General features: G+C 50.1%; 2 protein-coding genes across 3 annotated transcripts; one reads left to right on the plus strand and one right to left on the minus strand.

Annotated features, from left to right (window-relative positions):
- Positions 1 to 34: 34 nt before the first annotated feature.
- On the plus strand, positions 35 to 9,662 carry NR2F1 (nuclear receptor subfamily 2 group F member 1). Of its 2 annotated transcripts, none has more exons than XM_033110412.1 (3): positions 35 to 580; positions 3,035 to 3,562; positions 8,620 to 9,662. In XM_033110412.1, the coding sequence occupies exons 1-3, from the start codon at positions 118 to 120 to the stop codon at positions 8,898 to 8,900; spliced, it is 1,272 nt and encodes a 423-aa protein (XP_032966303.1). In that variant the 5' UTR covers positions 35 to 117; the 3' UTR covers positions 8,901 to 9,662. The 2 variants fall into 2 exon arrangements, with proteins under 2 accessions (XP_032966303.1, XP_032966304.1); XM_033110413.1 differs by having other exon boundaries at positions 37 to 580; positions 3,038 to 3,562.
- LOC117024823 (homeobox protein Hox-A4-like) lies at positions 3,571 to 8,613 on the minus strand. The gene has a single exon (XM_033110414.1). It carries the CDS (start codon positions 4,115 to 4,117, stop codon positions 3,608 to 3,610), a length of 510 nt encoding a protein of 169 aa, XP_032966305.1. The 5' UTR covers positions 4,118 to 8,613; the 3' UTR covers positions 3,571 to 3,607.
- Positions 9,663 to 14,253: the final 4,591 nt, after the last annotated feature.

The raw sequence follows: 14,253 nt of genomic DNA on the forward strand, positions 1-14,253 counted from the left end.
CCCCCGCCCCCTCCCCCACCCCCCTTCCCCTTCCCCTTCCCCTCCCAGCGCGCCCGCGCGCCCCACGGCCCTCGGCGAGCAGCTCGGCTCCCCCCAGCGCTCCCCGGGCCCAAAGATATGGCAATGGTAGTTAGCAGCTGGCGAGATCCGCAGGACGACGTGGCCGGGGGCAACCCCGGCGGCCCCAACCCCGCAGCGCAGGCGGCCCGCGGCGGCAGCGGCGGCGCCGGCGAGCAGCAGCAGCAGGCGGGTTCAGGCGCGCCGCACACGCCGCAGACCCCGGGCCAGCCCGGAGCGCCCGCCACCCCCGGCACGGCAGGGGACAAGGGCCAGGGCCCGCCCGGCTCGGGCCAGAGCCAGCAGCACATCGAGTGCGTGGTGTGCGGGGACAAGTCGAGCGGCAAGCACTACGGCCAATTCACCTGCGAGGGCTGCAAAAGTTTCTTCAAGAGGAGCGTCCGCAGGAACTTAACTTACACATGCCGTGCCAACAGGAACTGTCCCATCGACCAGCACCACCGCAACCAGTGCCAATACTGCCGCCTCAAGAAGTGCCTCAAAGTGGGCATGAGGCGGGAAGGTGAATATTTCTTCTCTGCTTCTCTCCCTGAGCTTCGCCCGCCTCCCCGGCCCTCTTTTCTTTCTGTCTTACGGGGGTGGCTGCTGTATGGGGCTGAGACTCCTGCAGTCCCGGCCCGTCCCAGCTACCCCTGTCCCCACTGCCTTCCTCCCCCGGCGTCCCCCCCCCCCATGCTCGCTGCCGCTGCCTCCCCCTCCCGGCCTGCGCTCCTCTCCCTGGCTCCTCCACCCCTCCCGCTGCCTGCTCAGGATTGCCTCTCTGGGATCGTGAGCTTTGACTTAAAATCCCCTTCCTTCCTCTGTCTTGGATGTGCTCGGTGTGTGTCTCTTTCCCGCATATGCGTGAGGATGCTTGGGCTGTGCTGGCATGAACTTGGGGAGGGGTGATTACTTCCCCGAGAAAACTCTGTTTCTGTGTTTTTGCATTCCACTTTCCCCTTCACCTCTTCGTTCTCTTTATTTAAAATGGGGGAGGGATGGGGACTGGAGTACCCTGAACTGTAGATTCATTGCTGCATCATGCTTTTGGAAGCTTAGCTTGGAAAAAGAGAAGTGAGATTTATTGCACTTGTAGGTCTAATTAGGGGGGAGGGGGGTCTTCTGGCCTGTTCACTGGTTCCCTCTCCTCTTCATGGAGCTAGGGCCGCCTCCTCCAAAGCTGTGGCCTTGTTTTCACCCCTCTACTTTGAAAGGAAAGTTTGTGACTGAACCGTGCTTTCATAGTTGTGTCATTTTTTTAAAGCATGATACTCGTTTTATTTCTTCATCAAACTCCACCCTCTGCTTAAATACTGCATACAAATTACAATTTACAACGGCATTTACTGATCCTTCTGATTTGGCTATAATGCATAGACTGCAGCTGGCTTGAGCTTCCACATCATTTAATCCCTGTGTTGTATGGGTTTGGTTTCTTTTAACACAACTTTTGATGTATTTAGATATGCTTCATGTTCATGTGGCAAGAGATGCATCACTTTTCCTATAAATATATTTAGCCGTTTACAGTTAAAGTTTATCTCCTGACAATCATTAAAGATGTCTTATAGTCAAATTAGCGAACCAGTCAATTTTGCAGAATGTAGATTACTCCTTCTTATAATTGACTTTAAAATTATATTTTATATGCCGCAAGAAAAGAAATTGAATTCCTTCAGATCTCAAAGAGCAGGCAGATATGACGACTTCATTTCTAGCTCCAGGGAGATTGTGTAGGCATCTGAAAAAAAAAAAAAAACAACTTTGAATTGTGCTCTCATTTAATTGAAAAATAACTGCCAAGTTCAAAACTATAATTAGAAAAAAAGTATTCTAGTCCTTGTGTTTCAAGAGCCTAAATTGCACTGAGGCTTGTATTAAAATTAGAATGCAAGCAAACTTAAGAAAATATTGCACAACCTGAAATTAGACAGCTAGGACATGTACATGGACATATCTATATTAATTTGTTGGGGGTAAGAGTTCAGTAGCCCTAACTTTTCCTAGAGTTGTCTTTGTTTACATGGCAATTTAAAACGCTGGCACTGTTGAAGTAAAACATACACATTAAAAAAAAAAAAACTTTGGTCAGCTTTAAGAACTCAAAGCATGCTTACGTTTTGCATTCAGATGGTTAATGAATCCAGTGTTTTTGCAGTTGCAAGCTCGTGCATTCACTGGGCAAAAGCTGGCTGCAGGTTGCAGTGGCACCGCACAGGACAGACATTAATTATATTTCCCACTTTTTTCAATAATGTTTGGCTACTGTAAGTTCAACTTTTTCTTGATTTTTTTTCAATTTTCTGTTGCTTTTAACAGCGAGAACTTTGTGTGGGGCGATTGGGAGGAGGGGGCTGGGGAGGGGTGCAGGATACTTGTTTTCTCTTGAAAAGTTGTAAGTGGTTAATAGGGTATGTAACTTGTAACTATTTTAAGGGTAATTCTATAGCGTTTTTAGAGAATATGGAAACATTTTGAGCAAAACCTTGCTTGCTTGCTTGCTTGCTTGCTTGCTTGCTTGCTTGCTTGCTTGCAGATGAAGAGGCAGCTAGGCATTTGCCTAGAACCACAACCTTTCTCTGGTTTCTCCTGTGTATTTTTTACCCTAATTTGTTTCATTCTGGAGGGGTGAGTGGGATTTTTTTTTCAATCCGTGTGTTACTCCTTGGTGGTAGAGGGGTTGGGTGGTACTTTCTTGGCCGTGACGGGCTGGAGACCCTGAAGTCGGGCCTAGTTGTGGCAGGGCTGAGGTGTCCAGGTGCGCAAGCGATGGCTGGGCGTTTCGACCGGCGGAGCTGGAGGACCTCCCCCCAGATTTCCTCCTGGTGCGGGCTGTGTGACCTAGAGCGAGAAAAGATGAGCCGGGCGCGTGTGGTTGCGAGAAGAGCCTCCGCATTGTGTCGGGTGCTTTGCGGAGCGGCGATGTTCTCAAGCCCCCTGGATGCACATTGCCTCTTTTCTCTCTTTCTTTTGTCAGCGGTTCAGCGAGGAAGAATGCCTCCAACCCAACCCAATCCAGGCCAGTACGCACTCACCAACGGGGACCCCCTCAACGGCCACTGTTACCTGTCCGGCTACATCTCGCTGCTGCTGCGCGCGGAGCCCTACCCCACGTCGCGCTACGGCAGCCAATGCATGCAGCCCAACAACATCATGGGCATCGAGAACATCTGCGAGCTGGCCGCGCGCCTGCTCTTCAGCGCCGTCGAGTGGGCCCGCAACATCCCCTTCTTCCCGGATCTGCAGATCACCGACCAGGTGTCCCTGCTACGCCTCACTTGGAGCGAGCTGTTTGTGCTCAACGCGGCCCAATGCTCCATGCCGCTGCACGTGGCGCCGTTGCTGGCCGCCGCCGGCCTGCACGCCTCGCCCATGTCCGCCGACCGCGTTGTGGCCTTCATGGACCACATCCGCATCTTCCAGGAGCAGGTGGAGAAGCTCAAGGCGCTGCACGTCGACTCGGCCGAGTACAGCTGCCTCAAAGCCATCGTGCTGTTCACGTCAGGTGAGGATGCGGTCGCTGGGAGGGCAGGCCGCGCGGGGAGCCACCTCAGGCTCCATCCGCTCGCGCCCGGCCTCTTGCGGCACCACCGCGCCCGGCCCGGCCCTCGCCAGCCCTTGGGCCTGGCTGGGACCTGCGGTCCCCGCGCCGGGACGCGGCCTGCGGCGCCGCTGCCATCTTGGGATCGCGGCGGGGCAGGAGGTGAGGCGGCACGGATGCAGGTGGCGGGCGGCCTGGCCTAGCGGCCTGGACTCCCGCGCGGGGCCGCGGCAGCGGCGGCGGCGGGTGCGTGTCTGGTGGGGGGAGGCGGTGCTGTGGCTCCGTCTGGCTGCGCGTGTGTGCGGTGTGGATGTGTATGCCAGAGCTCAGCGTTTCTGGGGGAGGAAAGGGATAGAAGAGAACGTGGGAATGTGGCTTTCTTCTCTGTGTGGCACGCTCCCTGGATGAGTTTCCCGACACAGAGACACACAGGGAGAGGTGGAAAGAGAAGAATACGCGCAAATAAATTATAAATAATCCCGCTTTATTGCTGCCTGATTTCCCCTTATCGGAAAGCATTCATGTTTGCAGTTGCTGAGGTTATTGAGGGTCGTAAAAAACGGATTCGATCTAAACAAGAAAGATAAAAAACAAAAGCAATACTGTAGAACCCTAAAGTATGGGAGGATTCCCGCCCCGGAGATAAATCTCATAGTCATGCAAAACACACGAACATTGGAAATTTAACAGAGTGCCTTAAAAATATCAAATTAAATGTAGGCGGTGGTAACATGCATGTTAACAATTTCTCTTATGATAGATGGTTCAAATTAACTTCCAGGAAAGTGTATTAACGTTGCCTTTGAAGGCTCTGATCTGAGCCTCTGAGAACACTGCCCGCCTTTTTTATTATTGTAACCTGCAAGAGGGAAACATATAAACACCCAGGGCAGAAGGTAATGGGGGGAAATATAAACAAAGCCAAAAAGGATGCTAGTGAGGACTAGAGCTGCTCAGACTGGGTCTCGGGCCTTGCCCACAGTGAGTAGGGTTTGCGGCACTTTTACCTCCATTATTGGCACTATTGTTTTTAATTCCTCCATTCAGAGAACAAATAAACTATCCTAATAAATCTATGCTAGAGCCAGGACATCCAAAGGCCAAATTAAAACCATTCTTGAGCGAAGATGGCAAAACCCCTTTCCCAAGGCCTTGTTGAACAGTAAGCAGTGGTATAATCTATCAATATTTCTTGGCTTTCATGCGTGAAGAATCGTATTTACATTGTATTAAAATGACTCTTAAATTTGCACAATATTGTAATGTAGCAAATGTAGTATTAATATCGATCTGAACAGCAGATAATTTATTTAGACAAGAGCATCTCATTTGTATGCAGGGTGGCCAGAGCTGTGGACTTGGACTGCCCCCCTTTTACTTTCAGTGCAAATGCAGGTCTGCTCGTGGGAGAGGGGGTTATTCTTTGCAAGAGGATAAAGTGAGAACCTTAAAACAAATGGAAGATTTATTGAATAGCCTCAGCGTTTGAATGCATTTTATCTTAATAAGTCTTCTTGATGGAAAAGTGTTTTTCAAAAGTGACAAAGAGCCTGGGAAGCAGTGACCAGGCTGCTTTAGCTCTGGCAGGCCTGGGGCCTGGCTGGCTCTGCACTACCCGGCTCTTTCGCCAAATTAATCAGGAAGCAAGCCAATGTCAGGGAAGCTGGGGTTTTAAAATCTCATCCAGTGAGGTGTTTTAAAGCAGAAATGTGACTTGGAGCTGGACAGAGGTCTTCCCAAGAAAGGTTTCTCCTCCCTTTCCCTTGTCCTCCCTAAGATTCTTTGAACCCCCTTGACTTTTCTGATCTTGTGCCCTTTCCCAGAGAAAGGCAAGGACTGTGCAGGCTGCAGGGAAGACTGTGGAATTATTTAGCGTTTCTTTCAACTTTTCATCCTAAAACATCCCTGTGAAAATTGTTACTTAAATTAAAAAAAGTTTCCTCAAAGAAGTTTCTTAAACCAAGTCTTTAAGGTGCAAGGGAGTCCGAAAAGTGAACAATAATATTATTTTGTTGGAAAATTGCAAGCAGAATATCTGAAAATGGAAATAGAGCTGTCAGTAATAATTCACCCCCTTCCTACATACAACACATTTCCACTTTTGACTAAACTTGTTTTGATTGCTAGCCAGAAGGGAATTCATGGGAAGCCTTCTCAAAGTCATCCAACTTTTGAGCAAACTTTGAATGATGGAAAAGACAGTTTTAGACATATTGTCCAATGAGGTTTGCTCCAGCTAAGTATTTGAAGCTGGCACGGGAGTTCCCTGTGGTGGTTTTCACATTTGGCCTCCGGATGGTATGCTTAATCCTTAATATTCTGGACAGCATCCAAGGACTAGGTCATGACCTGAACTTACTTTTTTTAAAAAATTCATTAATTCATACACCTAAATATTCCCTCAAATAAATGAGACCTTCCCTGAAAAGGAGCCATCTAGTTAACATAAATACAATAAATCTATTTTCAGTACAATAATAACTTTGATTTCTAGTTATGGCAGCTGATTACATCTATATTTCCTGAACACTAAACTCTTCTGAATGCACAACATGAAATACATTCTCTGCACTACAAAGGCTAAGCCAGGAGGGCCTGAACAGTAATGGTTATTTATTTACATAATTTCTTTTCCATATGCTGGAGAAGAAATATTGAGAGTTCCCACATTGACACAACCATATAAAAAGCGAGACATGGATTTTGCACATTCTGCCTCCTTTTCTTATCTGGGGTGTATATAACTCATGGAATATAAATATGGACTGCATTACAACCCCTGCTCACCTCGCTTTGCTTCCACAACCACCCTATCGATCTAAGAGCTCATACTGCCTGTCCACAGTTGGGGGAATCCTGTTTCAGGGATATCCAGAGTGGGAATGGCTACCTAGAATGGGAAGGCAGGCCCAAACTAGGGCTTCTGCTGGAGGGAGGCCACAGGGCTGGCCGGCTGGCACCTGGCAGCCAGGCCCAGCTGAAGGTATTCTGCCTTCAAAGGAGGAAAGAAATCACAGCAGCCAGCCAGCATAGGGCCCAAGTGCACCTTTTCTGGGCTTCTCTCCCTTGGAGTGGTCTAACTAGTGACCTTGTAGTGTGAGGGCCCTAATCGTAAATATCAGATAACTATTTTATGGACCTGAGGGGATGCCATATGGGTCTTTAAAAAAAAAATCTGCTGGGTTATCAATGGGTCCTTTCCATTTTTGCATTGTCTGAGGCGGTAAAGGATCTCCTGGCATAATGGGCAGATAATGCATGTAAAGCAAGATATATGTAAAATATGAGTCATTATGGTGGCCATTCAGCAGGTCTAGGTTAGCAAGCAGGGCCAAGGGCAAACCTCAGGGTCCCTTCTCTAAGCAGCAAAGTCCCAAAGTGCTCCCGCCCTCGCCCTGCTGGCCATAAAACCTCACTGACTTCCCGTCAGGCCAGCATGGATGCACCCAAGAGGCTGGCTGGAGTAATTAGACATCTGAGAGGAACCCAGTCTGGATTTGGGGTCAAAGGAGACTTGCCTCAGAAGTTCTTGAATTATCACTAGTTTTATTTGTATTTTTGCTCAAGGCCATAGCCTTGTAGATGAAGGTGTCAGAATGCTTTGTAAATCCCAGTTCTTGAAATATAAAGACATAAAGCTCAGAAACTCAGCCGACACAGGTTTCACTTTGAATCATTTGCTGTGTCTTAGGGTCACACTTGCCCGTTCCCAATTATATAATGTCCTTTCGGGGGCATTACCATACATGAATTTCTTCCCAGATTTATATATTAGCAAATTCTGCCTTTGATCTCTAGTCAACCTCCTGACTAGCTAAGGGCTCCTCTGTGATCTTCCTGTTTTCTAAATATTTATTATTAATATAAGAGGCAACACGGGTGTTTGAACCAAGAGAGGAAGGCTTCACTGCATTCCTCTGATTCGACCGTCTCCTCCATTTGCTTGCCTCTAGTTAGTTGACATAGTATAAACTGCTGTCTTGAAATATTTTTAGGAGACCAACAGGAACCTCGGTTGATGTGAGATAAACACACAGGCTTTGAGATGCTGTCATTGTGTGTGTGTAGGTGCCTTTTGTCCCTTTGGTCCTGCCAAAGGAAGCCTGTCTCCCTAAATCCCCCTTCCACTCCTTACCTCCCAGTTCTGAAGCAGCCACAGCAGCTGCCTCGAGCCCAGCTTTGTGTCTGATCGCTGAAGATGTCTCCGTTCTGCAGCCTGGAGTAATTGAGCCATATTCCTCCTGATTATCATACAGCTTACAGAGATGTGACCAATTTTCAATTACTTGATCTAAGGTACAGATAGAAAGTGTACACCCTTACCAAAGATTTGCTGCAGCATTCTTGCTTGCATAGATAGTGGATCTCCAATCCTATATTGCTAAAGCATGGGCTTGATCTGATCCCGGGATTGCCAGGCCATGATTCCTTACCCCTCCCATGTGTTCACTCACTACACAGTCAAGGTTCTCCTTGAGGTTTCTGGTTGGGGTCATTTGGATTGGAGAGGGGGACTCCAAGAAGCTTTTAAGAACTGCCTCCACGCTGCATATTTCTTCAGGGCTCCTGAACACTCTGAAATCAGGGGCAAAAGGGGCAAAAGTCTTCCCTTTAATGAGCGCAGTGGAAGGATGCTCCCCTGCAGGCAGAGGACAGGTTGCTACGCACAGCAAACATGGCTCCAGCATCTTACATTATTTAATCCAAAGGTGAAAGAAGAAAAACAAAGGGACGCGAGAGGTTGCTGCCTCTGCGTGTGTACGCTTCTCTCTCCAGCTCCCCTAGGCTCGTTGGGGGTTTGATTTATTTTATTGGTATTGGGAGCTGGGGAAAGGGAGTAATGAAGAAGGAGTAGGGAGTCATGGAGGAGTGGATTTCTGTGTTGGTTTTTTTCCCTTCTGTTTTCCCCCTTTTCGCCTTAAAAAAAAATTGTAATGGCTTGTTGTTTGTGCCTTTGCTGTTCCCTGACCTAACCATGTGCCCCCTCCCCTTGTCTCTCCTTCCTGTGGCTGCCCCGGCAGATGCCTGTGGCCTGTCGGATGCCGCCCACATCGAGAGCCTGCAGGAGAAGTCACAGTGTGCGCTGGAGGAGTATGTAAGGAGCCAGTACCCTAACCAGCCCAGCCGTTTCGGCAAACTGCTCCTGCGACTGCCCTCGCTGCGCACCGTGTCCTCCTCGGTCATTGAGCAGCTGTTCTTCGTCCGTTTGGTAGGTAAAACCCCCATCGAAACTCTCATCCGTGATATGTTACTGTCTGGGAGCAGCTTCAACTGGCCTTACATGTCCATCCAGTGTTCCTAGACCTTGGGCACTTCCCACCTGCCCCCACCTCCCTAGAGACTCAGAGGACCAGCAGGGGCCAAGGACTCCAAAGCCTGGGGGACACTGGGAAGCTGATGCAGGGTGCAGCAGGCTGGGCAAGCTGGGCAGTGGGGAGGAGGGCCATTTCGGCAGAAGCAGCCCACCCTGCAGAAATGCAACCCGAGCTGCAAACCAGGAGGAAAAGAGACTCTTTTAGGATCAGATCTGTGAACACATTGGAAAGGAAAGAAAAAGGACCTTGTGTCTCATGAGAAAAAGAAAATCTTTGGATGAGAGGACCATGAGAATTTTAATAAAACAGAAGGAGACTAATGGACCTTCCGGGATTTATTGCGGACGGATGTGGATATATTCTGTACAGAAAACAACACACATGGAAGTGGACTGGATCCTATGTAGAAATACACACACACGCACCCCAAACATTGTTATTCATTTTGTAAGATACTAGTCTTTATTTTCATTTTTTGTAAAATTTAAACATCGTATGCACATAAAAAAGGAAACAAGAATTAGGGGAAAATAACATTTTCCAAATAATTATAAAAAATTGTCCTGTGTCTATGTATCTATATCTGTTTTGTATTTTTTTCTGGTTCCAAACCAGATTTCCTGTGATTCTATACTAATAATTTTTGATATAACCCTTTGCTTCTTATAATGAGTGCGATATATGTTGTCAAGGCTGTTCTTCAAGAATTAAAATTGAAGTGAAAATTTAAACAAAAATAAAAGAATTTAGCAAAACCCACGTGTCTGGTTGCTTGACAGATGTCATCAGTGCAAGAGAACCCTCCAATTAATTTCTATTCCAATTATTATTAGAATGGGGGAGGTGATTAAGAGGGAAGAAGTTTTAAGGTCCATTACCAAACTGGCTAGATTCGTTTCCGAAAACCAAGCCACTGACTGGGTTTTGTAAATTTGCAGGGCCAGGCTCTACATGGGGCACAATGATCAGGGAGGGCAGGGAACCTTGGTTGCCAGCCGCATCCCATGTGCCTTTGTTGGTGGTGGATGGCTAGCAGCTGGGTTTCAGGCTGGGGCAGGCCCAGACTCAGGGTGCCACCTGCTTCAGTGACTGCAGGTGGGAACTCACCTGGCTGTAGAGGCGTGGAACATGAGAAGTGTAGGTGAAGGGAAGGAAAGGGCCTCCCCGATGCCTCTACACCTTCTCTGCCTATGAGATTGGAGGGTGAGGCCCCTCCTCAGCTCTGGGAGAGAGTTGGGGCTTCAGCACTGGGAACCCTGGCTTTGCTCCCCCTGTGGTCTGCTGAAGAGCTGGCTATGGTTTGCCCTTTTCTTCATACTCCGTGACAGGGGTTCTCTGGAGGGCCCTCAAGGTCTGTTGGGTGGGTGGAAGGGCCTCCCTGTGGTAGTTAGGGGCATGGACCTAGAACAGGAGTCCAGGAGCTAGGCTGGAGCAAGCTCTTTCCAGAAGTAGCATTTGGGCCCTAGTGGCCTGTTCACTGCAGAAATCTCCCTCCAGGCCTCTCCTTGTGTGTGCTTGTGGGGGGCGGGGGTGCTGCTCTCTGTAACAGCTTTCTGAGCATGAATGTTTTATAGGATCACAGTCGGTGCTGCGAGAACACATACTGCCAAGGGAGCTTTTTTCTTAACGTATTAATAAAGCCAGATCTTTTAAAATAACACCTCTCACCTCCTCCCCCTTCCCTAGCCCCAAACAGGCCCGGTTGAGGCAAGAGCTTCACTTTCAGAAGTCATTGTCAAAGTTCTGCTTTAATTTTGCTGTCTAGAAGTCTCCAAGTCCCCTCCCCACCCTACCACCACCACCACCACCACCACCACCACCACCACCACCACCACCACCACAACCGCATTAACAATCTCTTACACTCCAAGCAGCTTGAAGTTTTGATATTCCAAGTGCAGTTCAGCCCAGACAATAATACCACGTTATCTGTGGGGAAGCCCACTCAGGTCCATGATGTGTAGCCCACCTGTCTGGAGATCAGCCTCAGATTTACTGACCATGGGGTGTGTGAGGGGTGTGGAGCCCCTCCAAAGCTGAGACCCTCCTGACAGGGTCCACTCTGCAATGGGTCTCATCTTTTGCACCACGCCCAGGAGCATGTCTTTGAGCCTATGATGACTTCCCTGCAGTTTTGGCACTCAAGGCAAGAGGGTCATGGGGGAGAACTCATATTTAACCACTGACATCCTCCCAGGAAGTCTCAGGAAGCCCTCCCAGGCTGCCCGATGGCAGGGCATAGGACTGGGGTGCAGTGGGTGCAGCAGAGTGCAGAGGGGGAGGGGAGCCGAGCTGCTGCCAAGCGCTCACCCAACTTTCCTGCTTTTCTTGAAATGAGATGTAAATATATTCATTACAGTGTGATCCCTCTGATGAAAACAGATAAACATTTTCGTAGGTCGGAAACATATTTTTCAATTAATTTCAATATGGAGGCCAAAGCACAAGGCGCCAAGTGTGGGGACCAGCCTGGAAACCGAGGCCTGGGATGTACGCGGCACTTGCTCCAGTGTCCCGAGGTGACAGTGCTAACTTGGCTCTTGGTGGACGGAGCTCGGACCCTTGCTCATAGCCTGGGCAATCCCAGAGACCTTTTTAAGCCTGGACCCAAACTCGGGGCAAACCCAAGTAGGAAGAGGACAGGCTTTCCTATGTCCTCATAGACTCCCTCACAGACTCGGTCTGGGAACCCGGAGTCCCTAGGGCTGAGCGGAAGGGAGGAGCAGGAGGTGCAGGGCGGCGGGCGTCTTGCGGCGGCGGGGAGCGGGTTCTCCACTGTGGTCTCGGTTGTCCCCGCCTGCGTTACACACAGTCTTTTTCAGAGGTCTCTGTGTCTCAACCAGAGAGACAGAGCCTCCCAGGGACTTAGGGGCCATATGGGCTCCCTCGCGAGCAGGACATGCTGCCTCGCGCCCTGAGGCTTTCCTTGGAGCGCGCAGCAGCCAGGACCTACGAATCTGCCCGCTCTAAGGGAAGATTTAGGAGCCGTGATCGCGGCATCTAAGCCACTGGTTGAGCCCTCCTGCAACCTGGAAGAGTTCTTTCTGCTCCCGGCAATCTACGTAAAGGCGGCCGGGAGGGGATGACCAGTGGCCGCTGCGCAGGGCCTCCTCGTAGTGCAGAGGGGCAGCCCCCACTCAGTGTCCTGTGCCTCCTCAGACCTTGGGAGCCACTGGGCAGAAGGCAACGTGGAGCAGGTGGGAATCCACCTGGGTGGCCGCCCCGAGGCCCCTGAGCAGTGAGCCCGCCTTGGGGCCAAGCGCCAGGGGGAGCCGTGGAACCCGGGTATCCGCAGGCAGGTGGAGGCCAGCGGGTCATCTTGCGGCGCTCAGCCCCGCGTTGGCCTGCGGGGCCATCGCAGTCCTAAGGAATCGGGAGAGGAGGGCTGGGCTGACTTGGCTGGGTAGAACCGAGGCGTCCCCCAGGGCCAGAGGAAACACATCTGATCTGCAGGAGAGCAGCCCACACAAGGTGACTTCCCTTTCGAAATTACCTGTGACATAGGAAAGTCAAACATTCCCTTTTCCAACCCACACACTTTCTGGGCCACTAGAACTTTAAGGGCTTTGAAGTGGGTTTAAACGACGTTAGCCACAAGCTTTGCTGAAAACATCAAAAAGGCCATCTCCGGACGTGTTTTCCTCGGGGAATCTCTAGTGAGTGAGGCTGCGGCTGGTCCGCCGCCAGGGGACAAGAACTGGCGCAAGGGAGTTAAAATATGACCTTTGCCCCCACCCGCCCACCCCAGCTTGCTGGCAGAAGCCCGGGGGTGGGTATGGACATCCCTCCTGGCCAAGCGAACAGTCTTGGTCTCCCCCGACTCAGCACCTCGCGTTGGTTGGTGCTAGCGGTCTAGCGGCAGCGAAGGGTCTCGGTCAGTCGGCTCCCACAGGCCCCACTGCTCAGCTGTGCGCTCAAGGGGCTCTGTGAATCCACCTGAGCTCATCTACTTGGAGCATGCAAAAATTTATTTAAAAAAATCCTCCTCCTCCCTTCTCCTCCTTCTCCTCCTCCTCTCATAGGCAGTCCTTATGTCTCCTATAGTGGCAGAATCACCTCCCGGAAAGCTCCTTGATCTCTCAGAACAAATCACCCGAATATCTCTGCAAAGGGAAAACCATGAAGGAACGTGGAGAGTGTATGCAAGGAGACACAAGTGGGAACTAATAAAACTCTTGTTAGAGGGCCTGCTCAGGATCCGTGGCGTCACTGGGCCTTTTACTTGGAAAGCCAAAGAGTTGTATTCCTAAATGAGTTAAAGACCCATTTACCTCTGTCGTGTTCTATTCATCAAGCCACAAGTTGAGAGTTCCTAACATGAAACTATTTGTTTGCTTGCACAACCAGCTGGGCGCAATTTCACGTCTGAGATATCTATCTGAAAGTGCCTCTCATTTATTATCTCTCCTTGTCAGCGAATCTGTTTTCCAGCTCCCCCTCCCCACCTTTGGAGTTTGTTTATATATTTGTTTGTTTATGATGGGACTTCTTTGCTTGGGAGGACCTGGGTCTGGAATGCTCCCCAGGGAGAGGCCGCTCCCCGCGCGGTATCTGCTGCACCCAGGATGCGTGGGCCAGGAGCAGCAGAGGGGCACTTGCCGCCACCATTGACCCCCGCCAGCCGGCGGGTCAGGGTGCCCGGCTGGCAACGGTGGGCCTGGCGGGACACAGCGGAGATACCTTTCTCCCTGAATGTCCTCCCTACTGGCTCTCCCAGAGTAAGCCCAACCACCTGTGCAAGGAGGGGTTGGGGCGAGACGTCTGGAGGGGGACCGGGGTGGGGAGCCTAGGAGCTTCTCTCAGAGATGGGGGCCCGAGATACCGATTTGAGAGATGCTTTCACAAAGCCTCACCTAATCCCATGGGGCCAATTTCTTCTCTGGGGCCCTGAGCGCCAGTGAGTAACCAAGATGTAAATAGTTGTGTGATGAGTTGGGGGAGGGGGCAGCGCATTTATTGTGTGCGAAGGGGAGAAGGCTGCACGTGGTTTCAATTTTAAAGCACAAAGAAATAACATGTAATGCAGAAAAGAGGTTTATGAATGTAATTGAGAGGAAAGAAAACAATTAGCAGGGTGCAAGGTTGCACACTCGATTCTCCACCCCTCTCCTTCTCTTCTACCCTAATTTTGAGAAATCCGGATCAAGTGAATAGAGTAGGTCTAGGCATTTGGATCAGGCTGACAAGGGAACCCCTGATGGAGATCACAGTGATGGTGGATAATGGTGTCTATCCATCTCCTAGTCTGCTAAGGCCTCCTCCAACCAAGCTGAAAGCAAGGGATCAAATCCCCAAAGTCCAGCATATAAAATATCCTCAGTTGTAAAAATGGAAAGGAGA

Source organism: Rhinolophus ferrumequinum, chromosome 7 (assembly GCF_004115265.2).
Source record: "Rhinolophus ferrumequinum isolate MPI-CBG mRhiFer1 chromosome 7, mRhiFer1_v1.p, whole genome shotgun sequence".
Taxonomy (NCBI): domain Eukaryota; kingdom Metazoa; phylum Chordata; class Mammalia; order Chiroptera; family Rhinolophidae; genus Rhinolophus; species Rhinolophus ferrumequinum.

Coding starts and splice junctions, on each gene's coding strand:
- NR2F1 (XM_033110412.1), top strand. CDS start 118: ATGGCAATGGTAGTTAGCAGCTGGCGAGATCCGCAGGACGACGTGGCC. Junction 581..3,034: donor AGTGGGCATGAGGCGGGAAG/GTGAATATTTCT, acceptor TTCTTTTGTCAG/CGGTTCAGCGAGGAAGAATG. Junction 3,563..8,619: donor CATCGTGCTGTTCACGTCAG/GTGAGGATGCGG, acceptor CTGCCCCGGCAG/ATGCCTGTGGCCTGTCGGAT.
- LOC117024823 (XM_033110414.1), bottom strand. CDS start 4,117: ATGCTTTCCGATAAGGGGAAATCAGGCAGCAATAAAGCGGGATTATTT.